This window comes from Nansenia antarctica (genome assembly GCF_963989245.1).
Source record: "Nansenia antarctica genome assembly, chromosome: 7".
In the NCBI taxonomy this organism is placed as follows: Eukaryota; Metazoa; Chordata; class Actinopteri; order Argentiniformes; family Microstomatidae; genus Nansenia; species Nansenia antarctica.
In genome coordinates, this window is record NC_137677.1 from 16,677,506 (window position 1) to 16,697,390 (window position 19,885).

General features: G+C 42.8%; 1 protein-coding gene across 1 annotated transcript in view; it reads right to left on the reverse strand.

Annotated features, from left to right (window-relative positions):
• adcyap1r1b (adenylate cyclase activating polypeptide 1b (pituitary) receptor type I) overlaps nucleotides 1-19,885 on the reverse strand; it is a gene marked incomplete at both ends in the record, with an annotated part of 44,484 nt that overhangs the window by 21,423 nt on the left and 3,176 nt on the right. The window contains 6 exons of the mRNA XM_080536340.1: nucleotides 9,087-9,240; nucleotides 9,490-9,622; nucleotides 12,289-12,386; nucleotides 12,537-12,637; nucleotides 12,908-13,018; nucleotides 18,230-18,326. Of these exons, the coding sequence (XP_080392466.1) occupies nucleotides 9,087-9,240; nucleotides 9,490-9,622; nucleotides 12,289-12,386; nucleotides 12,537-12,637; nucleotides 12,908-13,018; nucleotides 18,230-18,326 (694 nt within the window). The remainder of the gene's footprint in view (nucleotides 1-9,086; nucleotides 9,241-9,489; nucleotides 9,623-12,288; nucleotides 12,387-12,536; nucleotides 12,638-12,907; nucleotides 13,019-18,229; nucleotides 18,327-19,885) is intronic.

Genomic DNA, 19,885 nt, shown 5'->3' on the forward strand with positions numbered 1-19,885 from the left:
CTGTGCTCAGTATAGTTTTAACAATAAAGGTCCCACATTATCTTATATCTTAATTCACTTCCTGGTAATTGCTATGTTGCAAATACCCTGCGCTATTAAAATATGGAGAAATATGAATTAGGAAATTATGGAAATACTGTAATAGGTACAGATTTTAAAAGCATGCCCCCATCAGAATCAGAATCAGAAAAGTGTATTGCCAAGTACGTTCACACATACAAGGAATTTGCTTTGTAAAACATGGAAAGGTAATAAAAACAAGTGCCATAACCTGTGCCCCACCCAAAAACCAGCCGCCACTGCTATTTACACCATGGAATTATAGTCACACACTTTCTAGTCACAATAATAAGACCAATGTTAACCAGCGTTCTCTGTCAGAACACTCAGCCAGTATATTTGCTAGCGTTTCACCCTGCAAAAACTCTCGCGTCGCGCGCACACACTCGTCTCGCGCGCACACTCGCGCACAATCTTGTATTATTCTCCAACCGCACAACGCGAAACGAAGTGTGCTCCGTCCCCACTAATTAGATCTTCAGCCAAACCTGCACACCTGTCTCCACCCCCAATCATGTGCTTGATGCAAAGTGCACGTGACAGACAGGCAGCTCATATGATTGGCTGCAGGAGTGTTAAATGTGTGTTAAAATTTCTGCCATTTCTGTGAAAAAAATAGTAAAAAATGGCGATTTCGCCACCAGGGGAGCACTCTAAACACTGATTAAGCACTCTTTTCAGACTTATGTAGCAGTGTGGGTCAAAATTTAAAACATAGAAATATTTGCACTAGACATATCAGCAACACTTTTTCTACCAAATTCAATGAAAATCGGTGTGGGGACCCGTTTTGGGTCCCCACACCGATTTCGAGTCCCCACACCGTGGTTGTGCTGTCAGACCTCAGTCCCCACATAGTAGTATACACAGGCACACACACACACACACACACACACCACACACACACACACACACACACACACCAGTGGCGTAGCGGACGGGCCCGCAAGCGACGCACCGCGGGGGGGCCCCAGCCACTAGGGGGCCCCCTAACATTGGATACAAACTTTTTTATTTTTATTTAAAAAATATATATAAAACAAAGAAAATAAGTGGCCCTTCATTGTGTCAACCTTCATTTTTATATATAGGCCTATATTTAAAAATATATACATAGTTAGCCGTATCCAATAGCAACATGATTTTGACGTCACACGTAGGCTCAATTCATAGCTTTCAGTCACGTGGTTTCTTCCCTAGCAACCACCAACCTGACGGGCAAAAAGGATCATAGCAACATCGCGCAACATGGCGAGTGGACGCAATTTACCGGCTGCCGACTATTTTGACCACCTCACCCATGAAGAACTAGCAAGATACACGGAAAAGCTACACATATTGGGCACTTGCGACCCATATTTAGCCCCCGCGGCTGTGTTTGAACCACTAAATGCAGCTAAGTCCCTGCCTGATCTCGTGTTCGGTGACATCTGGACATATCTGGTGGAGAATCCATCCCCATTTAAGCCAACTGTACATGCCCCAGTATCGAGCTTTATCAGACAAAGAACTACAGGCAAAGAGTGAAGAGATCTTTACAGGGTTGAGTTTGACAGAAGAACAGGTAGGCTACATTTAGGCCACATCAGTCAGTAAATTTGGTCAGAAAAAACTGAACAAACCTTGACATGTCTTCATTCATTCTATGGTATACACAGCACAAAGGACAAACATGTTCAGATGTTAATATTTAATAAAACAATAAAAATTAAAATAAAACAAACTTTCAGTACATGTTCAGTTTTTTTATTTCATTAAATGTACATAAGAATATGAAGTTTTTCCAAATGAAATGTACACATTTGTGATGAGGCATACAAAGAAATCTTCTACGGTGTGCGGGACATCCTATTTCCTAGTTTATTTTATTCACCCAGCACCCGTCGATGTGCGTACCATATACAGCTTTATCCATGTAGGTACTAACCCAAAGGAACAATAGAGGGAGCAACATTTATCAGAGCGCAGCACACTTGCACTATCTTGTCTAGAGGTGTAAGAGCATGAGGATGTTCAGCTTCACACATTTGAATTCCAATTCTACTCTGAAGGATGGTGTATCTATTTCGGGCCTCACCAATGACCCTCTCCACGTGGATTCTGACAGATGCAAGCCCTCGTGTGGACTCCAACTCTACTGGACTCAGTTGCTTTTTGCCCCTTGTAAATGCTGGGATCTTAAGTTGTGCATTGAAAAGACCAACTGAATCTGCTACATCAAATCCTCGATCTGCCAATATAACATCCCCTGGGTTAAGTTTATCCAAAAACCCACATCTTTCAGTCAGGTGTTTGTCGGATGTTCTACCACCCCATCCCTTAGATATAAAAGAAACAGTTCCTTGTGGTGTGATACCAATAAGATATTTTATGGTATGGTTGTGTTTGTAATTTGAATATGTCTGTGCTCTTGCTCTTGGGTCTCCAGGCTTTTCAATAAATATCTCGAAGCAGTCAATTATACAAGCACATCTACGAAAGACCTGTCTAAATACCATAGGCATTGACAGCAATAGTTCATTTCTATTTGGCCAAAACACAAGTGCTGGAACAAGCTTGGCATTCAATGCATCAATGGTGTTTCTAAATGTTCTGCTAGCAGTTGGAACGGAGACTCTAAAGATGCAGCTAAGCAATGCAAGGGGCAGGTTCATTTTGAGTCTCATAAGGGTTAAGACAAGTTGTTGGAAAGGAGAGAGGATTGTACCAGTTGGTAACAGGGAGAAGACAAACATATAAACAACGTGTAATTTGGCATAGGTGGGCATTCCAGTCATTGTTATCACTTTTTCATCATCATTTTCTAAGGTGGCTTCATCAAATGTACTTAATTTGATCATGTCCTTCAGCCGACGGTTCTCTTCCCTAAGGTACTTGCATTCCCTCTCCAGTCTTGCAACATTATCCTTGCACCTGTTGTTGTTACACTGCTCAGCCTCAGGAGCAGGTAGCTCTGGCTCCATGTCAGGTAGGCTTTGATCTGTCAGTGCTGGGGCAACTGCATCTTGCTGCTTCTCCTCACGCTTTTTCATAATTTTGTTGTGCTGCTCGTACCTGTCCATTGCTTTCTCCCTTTTCCTCTTCTTGTTGGGTGATGTGTGCGAGAACACTGATGGAACCCAGTCAGGAGACAAAGGGTCGTCAGATTTGAAACCTATGAATCAAGGCGATAATAACGTTACGGCATTAGTAGCTAATGCTAACGTTAGCAACCTTTTGGCAAGCCACCTAAACAAACCATGCAGAAATGATGAACGTTAGCTATGTACAGATAATGGCTAAATGCTTTGCAATTGTAGCGAATTATATTAACATTACTTTAGCTAACTTACCTTTGATGAAATGTTCGCTGCACAGACGTGTGTGCTTTGATGGCACCCATTCTTTCTGTCCCGCTCCTGGTACACTTCGTTTGATGGCATTAATCCACACATTTCTCCTCTCTTTATTTTCTTTTTCACTCGGTAACCTATAAAGACACAACCCAGGCCTATCTCCTCGCCGGTTTGTACACCCGATTGCACAGCAACTATCTGGCATGATTGTTTTCTAACCAATGCTACTGTGTTTCCTGGTGCTCTGCAGCTTCACAGGCAGTGCCTTTTGCCCGTCAGGTGGGCGTTTCCACTATGCTGTGACGACACATGAAAGCTATGAATTGGCAGCGAGACACAAGGACAATGAGCAAGCGAAAATACCTCAGCGGTGCGCAAAAACGTTCCTATAAAAAGGAACAAAATTCAGCGAAACGTAGAAAAATGTCATCTTTTCTATTACCCAATGCAGCTTCTGAGACTAACGTGGGTAGGGATGCGATTAGCACTGGGTCAGGGACAAACGTCGTTGATGCACCTGTTGCTAGCAGCACCACTGTGGAGGCCAGTGTTACTGCGGGCTGACCCGGCCGACGACAACGAGGACCCGCCACCTGACCAGTCTACTAGCTGCACTCCCACTGATCAACCAGGCGAGGAGTCTGAGGATGCTATTATTAATCTAGAGAAGGCAACAACAACCACAGGTGAGTATCCATCAGACAGAGCCAATTTCCCAGTGGATTTAACGGATCCTATGCTAAAGAGGACCGTACTTGAGTTGGGATCGTGTAAACTCGAGGGACCCTTTCCGAGGGATAAAAACGGCAGATGTTTCTCACAAGATTATTATTGCAAACGGTCTAAACTGGGTTGTAAGATCCCTCGTAAATGGCTATGCTATTCTCCAAAGATGGACCGTGTCTATTGTGAACCGTGTTGGCTTTTTGTGGATAGGAGGTGCCCATCCCACCAGCTCTCCTGGACTGTCGGAATTAAAGACTGGCAAGGCCTCTCAGGCAAAATAAAGAAACACGAATCGTCCCGCAGTCATCTAGCAGCATGTGTGGCATACGATACCTGGAAAAACGACCTTACAGTGGATGCACAACTTGATAGCGAGTATAAACGTCAGGTTAGCTTTTGGACCCAAGTCTTAACCAGGATCACAGACGTCACACTGGCTTGGCTTCTTGTAACCTTGCTTTTCGAGGGCATCGTGAGAAAATGGGTGAGATAAACAGTGGGAATTTTTTGTCATAGAGTTGTTAGCTCGATATGATCCCATTTTGCAAGTTACTTGATAGAAGAAGCAACGTTAATTATTTAAGCCCTTCAATTCAAAACGAATTGATTGCGTTGCTATCACAGAAAGTACGTTTTTTTTGTTAATGAAATAAAGGAAGCCGAATTTTATTCTATAATAATGGACACTACTCAGGATTTAGGTAAGGTCGATCAACTCAGTCAAGTTTTCAGATATATCACAATTCGTAAAGACGACAACGACAACGCTACCGGAGTTGACATTAATGAGAGTTTTTTTAGGATTTGAGAATGTCTCAGATTATTCGGCAGCAAAAAGAAGCAAAAAGATAGAGAGGGAAGGGCTGTCAATTTAAAAATGCAGAGGGCAAGGATATGACGGAGCCAGCGTGATGAGTGGCATTTATTCTGGTGTGCAGAAACGGATCCTCGACAAAGAACCCACTGCTGTACATATACATTGTGCTGCACATAATCAGAATTTAGTGTTGAACGATGCTTGCCAACCGATTGCAGAAATCAATAACTACTATGACATTGTCCAGAGACTTTACTTTTTTTTAGTCAGAGCATTAAAAGATGGGAAATGTTGGAAAACCATTTTAATTCTAAGCCAACACTAAAACGACTTTGTCCAACGCGCTGGAGCTCTAGGCACGATGCTATTCACACGCTTCGATTTCGCTATGCTGACATCTTACAGGCACTGACCAAAATCAGTCTTCAATCGACTAAACCAGATGAACGTGCAGAAGCCAATTCAATTAATAAGTCAATTGAAACCTTCGAGTTCGCAATGATTACTGTGATGCAGGAAAAGATTCTGGAGTCTATCAATATAGTGTCTAAGTTACTTCAGAAGAAAGACATGGACCTTTTCCATGCAGCAGGCCTACTGAGCACGGCGTGCAACACGTTATCGCAGCTAAGGGGTGAGTTCGAACACATAAAAAGCTCAGCACAGGAACTTGCAGCTTCTTGGGGCACAAACTGTCATTTCACCCAGAAGCGCACAAGACGTACAAAGCGTCACTTTGATGAACTCAGTGAGGATCAGCGTCTCACAAGTCCAGAGGAAAGCTTTAAAGCAGGAGTCTTTTTTGTGTGCATTGACACCATTGTTTCCCAACTCAGACACAGATTCAGAGGAATGGATACAGTTGCAAAGAGATTCCGTTGTTTACATCCCAGTGAACTCATACAGACAAAGGATGATGCGTTGCACGCATCCGCTGAGACACTAGCCTTGATCTACAATAATGACCTTTCTTCTGATTTTCCATCACAGCTTCTTTCCTTTCGAAAATGCTCTGAGGTCAGAAATAAAACGTATTGAAAAGGGTTCAATCAAAGATCTGACAGAGCTCCTGCTCCTGAGACATGCATCTATCCTGCCCAGTGTCATAGACGTGGCTACTGCTCTCAAGCTTTTTTTAACCATACCTGTCACAGTGGCAAGTGCAGAGAGATCGTTTTCAAAACTGAAAATTATCAAAAGCTATCTGAGAAGCACCATGTCCCAGGACAGACTATCCGGACTAGCGATGCTCAGCATTGAAAGCCAGCGCGCACGTCAATTGGACTTAACAAACATAGTGAAGGACTTCGCACAGATTAATGCCAGGAGGAGAGGACGTTTTGGTCATTGTTAAAGGTAAGAATATTATTTGATATTACAGTTTTTCCCAATTGCTAAAACACAAAAGCCAATTCTCTAAACCAAATGACCAGTTCTCTAAACACATTTAATAAAACTAGCCCCCATTTACCAAAACCATAAACACATTTCACATGAAGACACAATTCACAAAACACAATCCTCCTTTTCTCATAAATCTAAACACATTTTGTCTTGCTAAAACACAAGTTGCAAAAAACTCTTCTCAAATTCTCAAATTAAAGCTCATGTGATGCAAAATGCTTGCCACAGTCAGCAAAATCTGAACACAATGTGTTCAGCGACTCAAAATTGAAGACACTTGTTGCAAATGATGTGACCACACCTATAAAAGCCAGTTCAGAGTGCACAGTTTGCTGAAGGTTCCAAACGAACACAATGGACGGAGGCAGAGTCAGAGGAAGAGGATCGGGCCCAGGAGGGAGAGGAGCAGGCCCAGGAGGGAGAGGAGCAGGCCCAGGAGGAAGAGGAGCAGGCCCAGGAGGGAGAGCAAGACAAACTCGCACCATCATTACAGACGATATGCGAGCAACAGTCATTGACCATGTCATTGTCCATGGCATCACAATGGCTGAAGCAGGACTAAGAGTCCGTACAAACTTGAGTTCTCAGTGGCCACCATTATCTCGACGACAACACAGCTCGACGACGTGATGCCGCACAATGATTGTGGTGTGTGTGTGTGTGTGTGTGTGTGTGTGTGTGTGTGTGTGGTATAGTGCCATAAATAAATAAAAAAACATCACACCCTGAACATTGTTTTCAATGAGTATTGTTGTGTGTAATGGATCCTCTGTAGTGTTTGCATTGAGTTGTGATACAGTACCGTAGTGTACATACTGTATTTTCTGTAGATTTACATACTGTTCATATGAAACACACAAATCTATGAATGCCCAAGACTCTACAGTGATATATTCTGAGAACAGATACTGTAAGGTTTCTAAAAATGTGTTTTGGCAGTTCTCACACACTGAACATTGTGTTTTCAGTTGTTTTGTTGTAGTCTGTAATGATGCGTATAGTGTTTACATTTTTGCAGGCATTGAGCAGCTGTTTTGGTGTGAAAGTTTGAGTTTTGAAGAGAGAAGGTGTGGTTTTGTTTATGTAGCTTTAGAAAAGTGTGTTGTGTTTAGAGTTTTGGGAAAATGGAGGAAAGTTTTGTGAAATGTGTTTTAGCAATTGAGAAAAACTGTATTAGAGATATTTATTATATGAATGAATGGTTCATTGTAATTATTATCCCTAATAGCGTGTTTGCTTTGTTGTTTCAGGAGCATAGGCCTATGCACCACCACCCCTCGACCTCCAAGATCAAGCGGATTCTGTTTGTTTTTTTTGTGCCGATTTTGATTGTCTATGTTTTTCAGAAAATGTAACTGAATTTCATTTGTTACTGTTCATATGTGTGTTGCAGTCACATATAAGTAAACATTACGTTTGAATGATTTCCTGAACTGGTGTTATTTTTTTTGTTGGCTATTTCAGCACCACACGTTGTCCACCTACTTCTGATTCACCATTGGGCTTTCACACCGGCAAAGAACCGTGCCGGTTCGCGTTCGGAAACCTCCGAACGTTGGCGCTGTCTGGCGAACGAGCCCGCGGTCATACCAGTGTATCGTTCGCCAGACAGCGCACACCGGCACGGTTCTTTGCCGGTGTGAAAGCCCTATATGAGGGGTTCAGCGTCAGTTCGCTTCGGTGCACCTTGCTGCCTGATTGTCTGTCCCTGTGTCATTCACTCTCAACATGGATACAAGTACAATAAGCATTCTTTAGGTGGTGGTAGAATCTCTATTCTGACATTATAGCCGCTATATGTGGGACTGTCGGTCCGATATTGTAAAAAAATAAATAATAATGTTTACGGAAGTACATGTCTCAAGTATTATCTCGGCGGTTAGTCGAGTGAAAGAAAAACAACATACAGATGATAATTCACACAATATAATACCTCGAAAGCGTACAGCACTAAACAATATCATTTATTTGGGCAGCATCATACTCAAACTCAGGCAGAAGGGCAGGGTCCGGCCAGGTTCACAGTCACAGACTGTCAGTGCATCATACAGGTACATCATTCAGCATGGTTAGGCTATACAGTATATAGCTGTTTCTTTTTCTATTCTACTATTCTATTCTACTTCTGCTGTCTGCGTCTCCCTGGGTATTCCTAGACCAGATGGCAAACAGTAAAGAAATGCCACAATATACCAGGACTTAAGAAACGAGATGTCCAACAAAGGATGTGACAAACCCTGGCCAATTTTGCGCAACAAGTAGACTCTGATGCAGCGGAGACAGGGTTGCCAGATGGGCTGGTTTTTGGTGGATTTAGACGTTTTTAGATTGGTTAGGTTGGAAATTCTCAATCCCATCTGGCAACCCTTAGCGGAGAGTCTACAGATTGTATGTTTACAGATATCGCACTGCTGTGCACATCACACTTTGTTAAAAGAAATAAAGCAAGTGCTTTTCTATTTATAATACATTCTACTGATGTAGTCTACCATTTGGTTTTAGTTATAGGCTATTGCTATAGGCTAATTTCGCAACGTCAATAACGCATCGGACTCTAAAAAACGCACGGTTTTTTTAACCTCCGTTGCGAAAGGGCCCCCGCCGCCACCTTGCGGGGGGGCCTCGGGATTTTGCGGTACGCCACTGACACACACATACACACACACACACACATTCATAAACTATTCAACATAACCATTCAATTTGATTTGATAAATAAGTTGACTGTATGTATGAGGTCTCACCCCATCCGATGATGGTGTACCAGTAGAAGTACCTCCTCTCTGGGAAGAAGGTCTCCACCAGCAGAGTGAAGAGGTACAGGCCCTCGATGAACAGCCAGAAGTAGTTAGAGAGGACGCAGTAGTGGAAGAACACCATCACTGCCTTACACTCCACCTACAGGGAGACAACAGGATGTTGGATACATAGGATACATGTGTCTGACTATGTGGATGCAGTGTTGGTAGGTACATTGCACTTGATATGTTTGGGTTTGTTTGTTTATGTGTAGCATAATGCAGCTTTCAAATGTCCTCAGAATTAAATTAAATAACAGAGTTATACCAGAGTGTGTGTGTGTGTGTGTGTGTGTGTGTGTGTGTGTGTGTGTGTATGTGTGTGTGTGTGTGTGTGTGTATTACTCACGGTGTGTATGAAGCAGTGGTTGCTGTCCTCCTCAGCATAGAGAATCCCATCTTTAATGAACACAGAGATGGCTCTCAGGATGAATGACACAAACAGGTTCATGTGGATGAAGTTCCTGGTGCAGTGCAGCTTCCTGTGAAGACCACCAATCACATCTCAAACCAGCATCAGCTATTCAGCAATCTCACTTAAGCATCCTCTCTTGGTGATAATATCGTCAAGTCACATATTTTGAATTTTTGAAGTTATTATTTTTGTTTCAAAACTTTGTATTTCCATTTCAATATCAATGGTTGTCAGTAGTGTGTGTCTTATAACACAAAGCAAACATTTCCTGCATTGGAAGAAGTGCTTGAAATGTGTTTGAACCAGGTTTGCTTGAATGTAGCAGAAGACTTCAGAGACGCCATTGGTATGTAGAGATGTGCCTTGTTTGAATCTATCTGTTTGATTGTATCCGGTATAATTGTAAACTAGGAAAATATAAATTAAATGTTAGAATTATAATGGTGCGACATTCCAACATTCCGATTGTGCCTTTGATGTTTGATAGCGGGTTGCGCTGACTTTATCATGTAGTCTAAAAAGGTGTAGTTAGTGTTTGTTAAATTTATGATTTTTGGCAATCGAAAAAAATATGAAAATATAGTATTGTCAATAGGAGGAGATGATATTGAAAGAGTCTCTGAATTTCGTTTTCTTGGTGTTATTATAGATGATAAACTTACGTGGAAATCTCAAATAGCACATGTTATTTTTTTTTATCTAAGAGTATTTTTGTTATGAATAAAGTAAAGAATGTGCTAGAGTATGAGGCAATGAGAACACTCTCACTTATCTCACCATATCTTAGTTACTGTGTCGAAGTGTGGGGGAATACGTATGAGACTAATATAAAACCATTATATATTCTACAGAAGAGAGCTATAAGAATCACACATAAAGTTAATTTTTCGAGATCACACAAACAGATTATTTATTTATAAGTCTAGAATATTTAAATTTGATGACTTGGTTAAGTTTCAAACATTATTAGTTAGGTTTAGGGCAAGAGGTAAAATACTGCCAGAAAAACTACAAAACCTTTTTCATTTAGAAAGTGAGTCCAGTAGGAGATGTCATTTTAAACATCAGTTTGCAGCACGACACTTAAACAGAGATATATATCAGTCGTAGGTGTAAAATTGTGGAATTCTCTCCATAGTGATCTTAAGGGATGTAGTAATATTAGTCAATTCAAAAAATATACAAAAATAAGAAATTTAGTGATTATCAATGAAGAAATATAATACTAAGTGAGATCTTTTTCTTTCTTTCTTTCTTTTTTTTCTTTTCTTTCCTTTTTTTTATTGTTCATTTGCTCATTGCTTGTTTCTTTGTTGGTCTTGGTAGGTTTCATTGTTAATTTTTGTTATATATAAATTATTTTGTGCAAATTCTGGTTGTGCGCCGACCATCAAATGTAATTTTTGTTGATGATGAATAGGGGGCAGGTCATTATAAGATTTTTCTTCTTCCTGCTCCTTTTTTGCCCATGGGGAAATTAATTAAATGTATAGGACACATACAAATGTATGACATGTATGATAATCTCATGTGCAAAAAATAAATAAATGAAATGAAATGAAATGTTGCTGCATGGAGGTGCTAAGGTCCACTATTGATTTGATGAGAATTTTTTTCAGTCATTGATGAGAATTAATTTCAGTTTATGGACATGTATGCATTTAAGAAGTAATTGTGGGTGAAATGTATTATTTATTTAGTGTTGACAAGTTGTCTGATTTATTTGAATGCGATAACTATCCTTTTGGTGAACCACTGATGCATTTTGATTTGCTGAAATATGTAATGTAGCAATAAAGTAATGATTCATAAGGAAATTACTGGAACTGTGATGTATTATATGCCCTTAGTTGGCCTGATAAGTTTGGTAAAGTGTGTTTGTTTTTATTTCCTTAAAGGTTTTCAACCTACTCTTAACCTACTCCTAACTGATGTGGAAAGGAAAAAGCTTTAATAAATGGGAGAAAAATCTCTCTCATAGTTGAGTTGTACAGCATCCTCTGTTGATCTCCAAACCATGGGAGCAGTGGATTCCTCTAGCAGAGAAGGAGAGTTTGGATGCCAGAGTCAAGGACAGCGAACAACAAGGAACAACAACAGAATGGAGCTCAGAAAGGTTCATCACAGCATAGAGGACTGCAGAGGATGATCTAGCCGCTGAAGCAGCAGAAAGCAGAGAAGGAGAAGGAGGAGGGGCTGCAGCACCAACTGTGAGGATTAAGCCAACAAGTCTTCCCATCTTCAATGGCAGCAAGAGGGGATATCACTGCTGGAAGAAGGACTTGCAAAGACAGGGAGAACTGACTGGACCAGCTGAAGTCAAGAAAATTCAACTCCTGGACAGTCTGGATGACAAGAGACCTCAGGCTTTCAACCTACAACATGGCTGTGGATATATTCAGAGTGCTGGAGAACAGGTATGGAAATAAGTCCACTATTGCCATTAACATCCTTGAGGAGCTGCACCCTCCGGTGAAGGGAAATCAGCCGAGGAAGGTCATTGACCTTATTCAGTCTGTAGAAAAAGACTATCAGGTCTCACAGTAGAAAAAGCCCTATCAGGTCTCACAGTAGGAAAAGCCCTATCAGGTCTCATAGAGTTGGAAAACTCTGGTGCCATAAAAAAAACAAATCCACCGATATGGCTTTTAATGAAATTCCGCAATCATTTGCAAGATGGGGCAATTCTGGGCATAGGGCACAAACTCAGCATCATGTGTGTGAGCACCTCACCTGAACCTGCAGAGGATGACCATGGCAGTGGTGAGAGAGACCAGAGAGGTGCTGTAGCCAACTGTGTACAAGGCCTTCACAGACACGTAGTACAGGTCCTACAGTACACAGCAACAACAACAGAGTAAATACACAACACATAGTACTACTGCCACTGGACATTCTATAGTACTGCAACTACTACAGTTTGCAGCACAAATATATATAAAAGTGATAATAATTCCAAAGGTGGGAGAGGGGGTGCTTACTGGATGGGTGCCATTGTCATCAAAGAAGCAGGCGTCATAATAGTGGGGGAAAGTCTCTGACCAGCCAAACTCTGTACAGTTACGACTCACCTTCCCCAGTTCTGCACACACAAAATTTCACAAGAAAGTAGACATAGTTCAATATTTCTGCCAAACATTTCCACAAACCACATCACCAAAAAAGTTATGTAATAGATACATTATACATACAGTATACATAATAATAATAATAATAATAATAAATAAATAAATTATATACATATATATATATATATATATACAAATAATACAAATAATAAACATTATTATACAACTTCATGAGAATTAAAACTAAAACAATAAATTAGGTTATGTTCAAAGCTGTCACTGACCCTCATCCTCCTCACTCATGAACTCAAAGAGCTCAGGGCAGTTGACCACCACCACCTCGCCCACATGGGCAGGCTGCCAACATGTCAGGTTATCCCACATCCACTGGCACCCTGGAGGCATGAAACACAACAAACACACAGTGTGATTACAATGTACAATATACATAGAGCAGACACACAGCAGAAAACAGAACATGTCTCCATTGAAATGGATGAATAAAAGTAGATTAGTATAAGGAAAAGAGGACAATCAACACTGCATTATTGAGCCACAATCCTCCATCTGAAATCACGTCATGGTATACAATCTAAAACCATGAGGTCACATCTGGCCAGCAGGTGGCGTTTGAATCCACTGCAGCTGCTCTGGCTCATAGCTACATGCATTCAGTCATCCTAGAAAATCAATGTTTATTTATCATAGAATACAGCTGTAGAAGCAATGCAATGACATGCTTAGGGCAAGCTAGCTCCTCAACAATACAGCAAACAACAATCAAATGACTATATCAACTATAAAAGGAGTCTCCCACCTCACCCCCTAGTACCAGAGATGCCTCAGTAGAGATATAGGCATCCTTCACATTGGCATATACACCGGCGATGAGCCAAAACATTATGACCACTGACAGGTGAAAAAGTATCTTATAATTTATAAGTTATAATGGCATCTGTCAATGGGTGGGATATATTAAATGGACTGCACTTATATAGCCCCTTTATCCAAAGCCCTTTACAACGGCCTCCCAAACACCCATTCACACACACATTCACACACCAATGGCGGCCAAGTTACCATGCAAGGCGCCGGCCCGCTCACTGGGAGCAATTCGGGGTTCAGTGTCTTACCCAAGGACACTTCGACATGTGCAACTGCAAGTGAACATTCAGTTCTTGAAGTTGATGTGTTGGATGCAGGAGAAATGGGTAGGAGTAAAGATTATTATGTCCAGACGACTGGGTCAGAGCATCTCTGAAACAGCAAGGCTTGTGGCTGCTCCCGATCAGCAGTAGTGGGTACCTACTGACAGTGGTCCGAGGACGGACAAACCACAAACCGGCGACAGGGTGCTGGGCGCCCAAGGCTCATCGAAGAGCTATCATATTAGGCATAAATGGAAGAGCTGTACAACACACGCTGTCTCAGGAAGGCCTCCAAGATCTCCAGAGACCCAACCCACCCTGGGTACGAACACTTTACCCGGCTGCCCTCGAAAAGGCGGTACAGGACCATGGCCGCAAGGACAAACAGACTGAAGAACAGCTTCTACCCCAGGGCCATCCAGGCCCTGAACACAGCAAAGACCTAGGTTCTGGGCCCTGGACAGTCTGGACGGATTGATGGCAGCTGCTGGACTGAAAAAATCAGGTGTAGTGCTAAGGCACAAATATGTACATTTCAAGCCTGCAAACTGCGACACTTTAAATGAATGTGCAATAACACTATGTGCAATATGACAACCCTAGTCGTCTATCTGTACAGTATAGTATAGTGGATACTGTACATAGCCTCTATTTATGTAAACCAGCTCCTTCCCTTCTTGTGTTTTTTTTAGTTTTTTTCTTCTTTCCTAACACCAGGGGAGCCACCCCTCCTAAATGTCGTTGTTTGGTACCTGTACTATAGCAATGACAATAAAGACCATTCATTCATTCATTCATTCATAATACCAGGGAGGTGGTCATAATGGTTTGGCTCATCAGTGTAGCAGGTCCAGTGTTTTGTTCTCCCTAGTGGGACAGTTCACAAACTGGAAGAATGTTGCCAGTGTTTTTGTCACAGTGACAGGGTTAAAACCCCCAGAGATTGCAATGAATGCACTGGGGTGCTGGGTGTGTAATGTCAATTCTGTTCAGACTTTTTGTTGCAATTTACCCTCTACTTCTCGGATTGTGTGTTGAAATGATGAGGTCTGCAGGCTTGCCTTGAAGACTGCAAGGGTAGAATACAAACACACTGATGATGTGTCACAGATGTTGGGGGTGTCAGCATGTCATGTCATGTGTGTGTGTGTGTTGTGTGTGTGTTGTGTGTGTGTTGGAATGGTGGGAGGAGTTTCCCTCAGTGGATGGGCAGTAGCTGTGAGTCAGTATTATTGTAACAACTGTGTGTATATACTGTACTAGCTGTGACCTTGCAAGCCGCTCTGTCATTGATATTCACGACCAGTGTCCCACCGCCTCCCATCCACCGCCCCCCACCCGCCCTCGCTCCAACTCTCTCAGTTAAGCCCTCACATGGTCACTGTCACACTCAGGCCACACAAGCAGGGAAGCTAAAAAGAGTCTCAGCCCCATATGTTCATTGTCCCTCTTTCTCCAACCCCTTGCCCTCTCTCTCTCTCTCTCTCTCTCTCTCTCTCTCTCTCTCTCTCTCTCTCTCTCCCTTCCATCCTCTCCTTTTCTCTTTTCCTCTCTCTTATTGTATGTGGATGCGAGAGGTCAATGCCGTATCAAGCCGAGGAGCAGTGATAATAACACATACAGTATGTAAAAAAATAACAAATATGTTTAGAGGAGAGGGATGTTCAGTCTGACAGCCCAGCATCTGCTCCCCATGGTTTCCCTCTGCTTAAGCTCAAACATCATCCGCATCACAAAACAGCCCTGCAACATTCCCCTAACGCCGTCTAACATTATCATGAGCCTTCAACGAGTCCTATACAACACTGTCAGTTGTAGGGCACTGTCCGCATCACTATATTTACTTTGAGATCCAATCTGTGTCTTTCTGTCTTGTCTATCTCCAATCTCTGTTCCACCAATCTTTAATCTTCACAGTCAGCACACACATAATGTACATCGCACAGACCTGACTGCCAACACACAAACACACGCACGCACGCACACACGCACACACGCACAGAAACACACACACACACACACACACACACACACACACACACACACACACACACACACACACACACACACCATACATCCTTACTCCTGTATAGCCGTTTTGCTCACATTTGTTTTGACAGCTGGTCTGTTCAAATTCTAAAGACACAATCCACCAGAGAGTTTTCTCAGAGTAGTAACAGTGGTGGTAAGGAGTGGTGGTAAGGAGTGGTGTCCAGGAGTAACAGTGGTGGTAAGGAGTGGTGTCCAGGAGTAACAGTGGTGGTAAGGAGTGGTGGTAAGGAGTGGTGTCCAGGAGTAACAGTGGTGGTAAGGAGTGGTGTCCAGGAGTAACAGTGGTGGTAAGGAGTGGTGGTAAGGAGTGGTGTCCAGGAGTAACAGTGGTGGTAAGGAGTGGTGTCCAGGAGTAACAGTGGTGGTAAGGAGTGGTGTTAGGTGGTGGTAAGGAGTGGTGTTAGGTGGTGGTAAGGAGTGGTGGTAAGGAGTGGTGTCCAGGAGTAACAGTGGTGGTAAGGAGTGGTGTTAGGTGGTGGTAAGGAGTAACAGTGGTGGTAAGGAGTGGTGTCCAGGAGTAACAGTGGTGGTAAGGAGTGGTGTTAGGTGGTGGTAAGGAGTAACAGTGGTGGTAAGGAGTGACTGTGGTGGTAAGGAGTAACAGTGGTGGTAAGGAGTAACAGTGGTGGTAAGGAGTAACAGTGGTGGTAAGGAGTAACAGTGGTGGTAAGGAGTAACAGTGGTGGTAAGGAGTGGTGTCCAGGGCTTTACTGAGCTGTGTGTTATGGAGTCTGTGGGGGTAAGGAGTGGTGTCCAGGGCTTTACTGAGCTGTGTGTTATGGAGTCTGTGGTGGTAAGGAGTAACTGTGGTGGTAAGGAGTGGTGTCCAGGGCTTTACTGAGCTGTGTGTTATGGAGTCTGTGGTGGTAAGGAGTGGTGTCCAGGGCTTTACTGAGCTGTGTGTTATGGAGTCTGTGGTGGTAAGGAGTAACTGTGGTGGTAAGGAGTAACAGTGGTGGTAAGGAGTAACAGTGGTGGTAAGGAGTGCTGTTAGGTGGTGGTAAGGAGTGGTGTTAGGTGGTGGTAAGGAGTGGTGTTAGGTGGTGGTAAGGAGTGGTGTCCAGGGCTTTACTGAGCTGTGTGTTATGGAGTCTGTGGGGAGACGTGCGGATAGCTCAGGGGTCGGCTGAGATCTGTCTAAAAGGTGAACTCTTCCCTTCATCTTGTCTGTCATTCATTGGCTGTGAAATTGCATTTCTGAATCAAAACAAGAGGCTATATGCCCACAGAGGGGCTACATCATTTTCCCCTCCACGGATCTTTTCGCTTTTTCTCAACAACATTGTGAAACTGACTATTCTAACCACCAGTATACAGTAGGAGAGATCTCTCTGACATAGTCATACAACAGACAGGCAGCTGAAGAACATGCTGCTGAGACTTCAATCATGTCTGCCTGCTGTGTAAACAATAATGCCTTACTCTGGGCAACAAAAAAATAGAACCTTTATAAAGATTTCTGAGAACCGTGTTCTGACACTTTGACCTGGAAATCATCTGACTTGACACACAAGCTGCTCCCCAAAAAATAAATTGTGTTTTCCCATGGTGGAAAATAAGGTGTGCAGAATGTGGAAAATGAGGTGGAAAAGAATACCTGAAAGGCGAACAGAGGAATACATGAAGCTGTAATGAATCTATTTAGTCTTTCATTTATTCTCTTTCTGTTCTGTTTCTGTGCCTGAATTACACACACAGACCCACCCCCCAAACACAACCACTTCAGAAGCAAACTGAACTATCTAATGATGAGTGTTAGGGTTCTTGGAGTAGACAAGCAGGTCAGAGTCAATTGGGTAAAGCTGCAATGACTCCATATTGCAAATGTATCATCAAATCATTTTCTGTGTTGTTTTTCATCCTTGCTCTTGTTTTATTATCCAACAATGTGAAAACAGACTGATGAAATGGAGTAGAAGGGAACTGAAAAAGAGAAACAGAGCTGAGAGTCTTAGGCTAGTCTTCTAAATGGTCCATATTCTCACTTGTCAGTTTGTGGTGATTACTGTCTAACCGCTGCCGCTTAGCACGGCGTGATCTATGGTGCAAGGTTCCTAATGAAAACAAAGTGCTGCATCAATATTTAATGTGAAAACGTGTTGTCTCATCAATCTCTAAGATATGTCCACAAGAAGAAATACCTCCACGAAGAAAACACAAGAATAAAGCCACTGTTTATGGACTATCATCAGCTAGAATTAGAATGAGTAGAATGAGTAAAGTAGAATGAGTAAAGGAATAGCACCAATAATACTGTGTTCATCAAGTTCTGTACAGTATCTTTTTCATTAGCGCTAAAAGCTAAATGCACGTGCGCGCACACACACGCGCACGCACACACACACACACGCGCACGCACACACACACACACACACACACACACACACACACACACACACAACCTACCAAACTCTTGGTCGTTGTCTGGGTCTTCTGAAGCCATACGTTCCATGCATTTCTCCTGCTCTCTCTTGATGACACAGTCCGAGGTTATGCAAGACACCTGGAACACAGCAAAACACACACACACACACACACACACAATTTTATTTTATTTTATTAGATAGAAATACTTGCCAGAAGGGTTTGATCTTGGAACAGCACCAAAACATATGAGGATTTGTCCCCAGAGTTTTCTTACATGTATTACATAACGAAGAGTACTCCTGGGACATCTTATTAAGATAGGAAAGTAAGGAGGAGAGGGGCTGGATTCAAACCCATGCCGACATGGGCATATGTATGTAATGTAGACTGCGGTGCTATGCCACTGGACCACCCCAGGCCACATACTGTAGGCCTACACAGGTTTACTAGACACTGGACTCACATCACAATGAGAACTGGGACTGAGAACAGAGAAATCTGCACTGATCATGACAGACATGTTCACATTAGCCAGTGAGCAGAGTAGAGCTTAAAGTGACAGCCTGGAGCCAGGAGCCATACACAGAGTCATGGAGGTCATGTCAAGAGAGGCCTTCTCTGCCACCCCACTCTGCCCGCTGATGGCTGCACAAAGCAGGGCAGGCGGTGGGGACCAAGAAGGGGTAAGGGTGGAGGGTGGAGAGAGGCTGTTGTCCTCTGATTGTGCTGGTGTCAGCCCTCGGTCTGTGCCTGCGAGATGCTGCGTCATGGCTTCATGAGGCTTTATGAAGCACAGCACCCTGGGAGCACTTGATTACATTTCTATCAGCAGAGTTACTGACGTAGGCACACAACAGGGGCTCATACACACCATGAAACAACAATCATTCACAAAAGTGAATTAAACATGAACTTGATTTCTGTGTTGGCTTGACACAAGTACAATGCAGCAGCCAAACATTGTCTGAACAGGTTTGATGACGGAGACTCCCTGCTGAGACTCCCTGCTGCAGCCTGGGAATGTGTGTGGCGCTCCTGTTTCCTGTGACTGATTATTATCAATGTCTTTTCGGCCTGGATGAGGTTGGGTTGATTAGTGCCCAACATCAGTGTGTGTGTGTGTGTGTGTGTATACCCTTTTGCTGAACATATGATCATATGGACAGTGGTGTGTATGAACGATACATTTAATTTGCTCTTTAACCAATTAACTGCTGCTAACTGCTACTGCTACCGGTTATGGAATTTGCAGCTACTATAGTGCATGTGCATGCTGGTGTGACTGACTGAACATGGATCTGTGCATTGTGCCTTTGTCGGCAACACAGAGCCGCCTTAACTGATCCAGAGAGTGTGCCGCCCTCCCACCTTAACTGATCCAGAGAGTGTGCCGCCCTCCCACCTTAACTGATCCAGAGAGTGTGCCGCCCTCCCACCGCATGGTTTGATAAGCTCATCATCGGCTAATTGCCCTAGATCGAGACTTGATCTCATTATCCCAATGTAATGTTCCACTGTATTATCACGCCAGCTCACAACCATTACTGAGATGGCACAACACACCCAGGAGAGGTGTAAAGAAGAAATGCATGATTCCAGAGGTATGAGGCTCCAGGTTCTTATAATGGTCATTACAATAGCATTGAGGAGTAATAGTGTATCACTACCAAAATTGGAAGCACACATCTATCAATG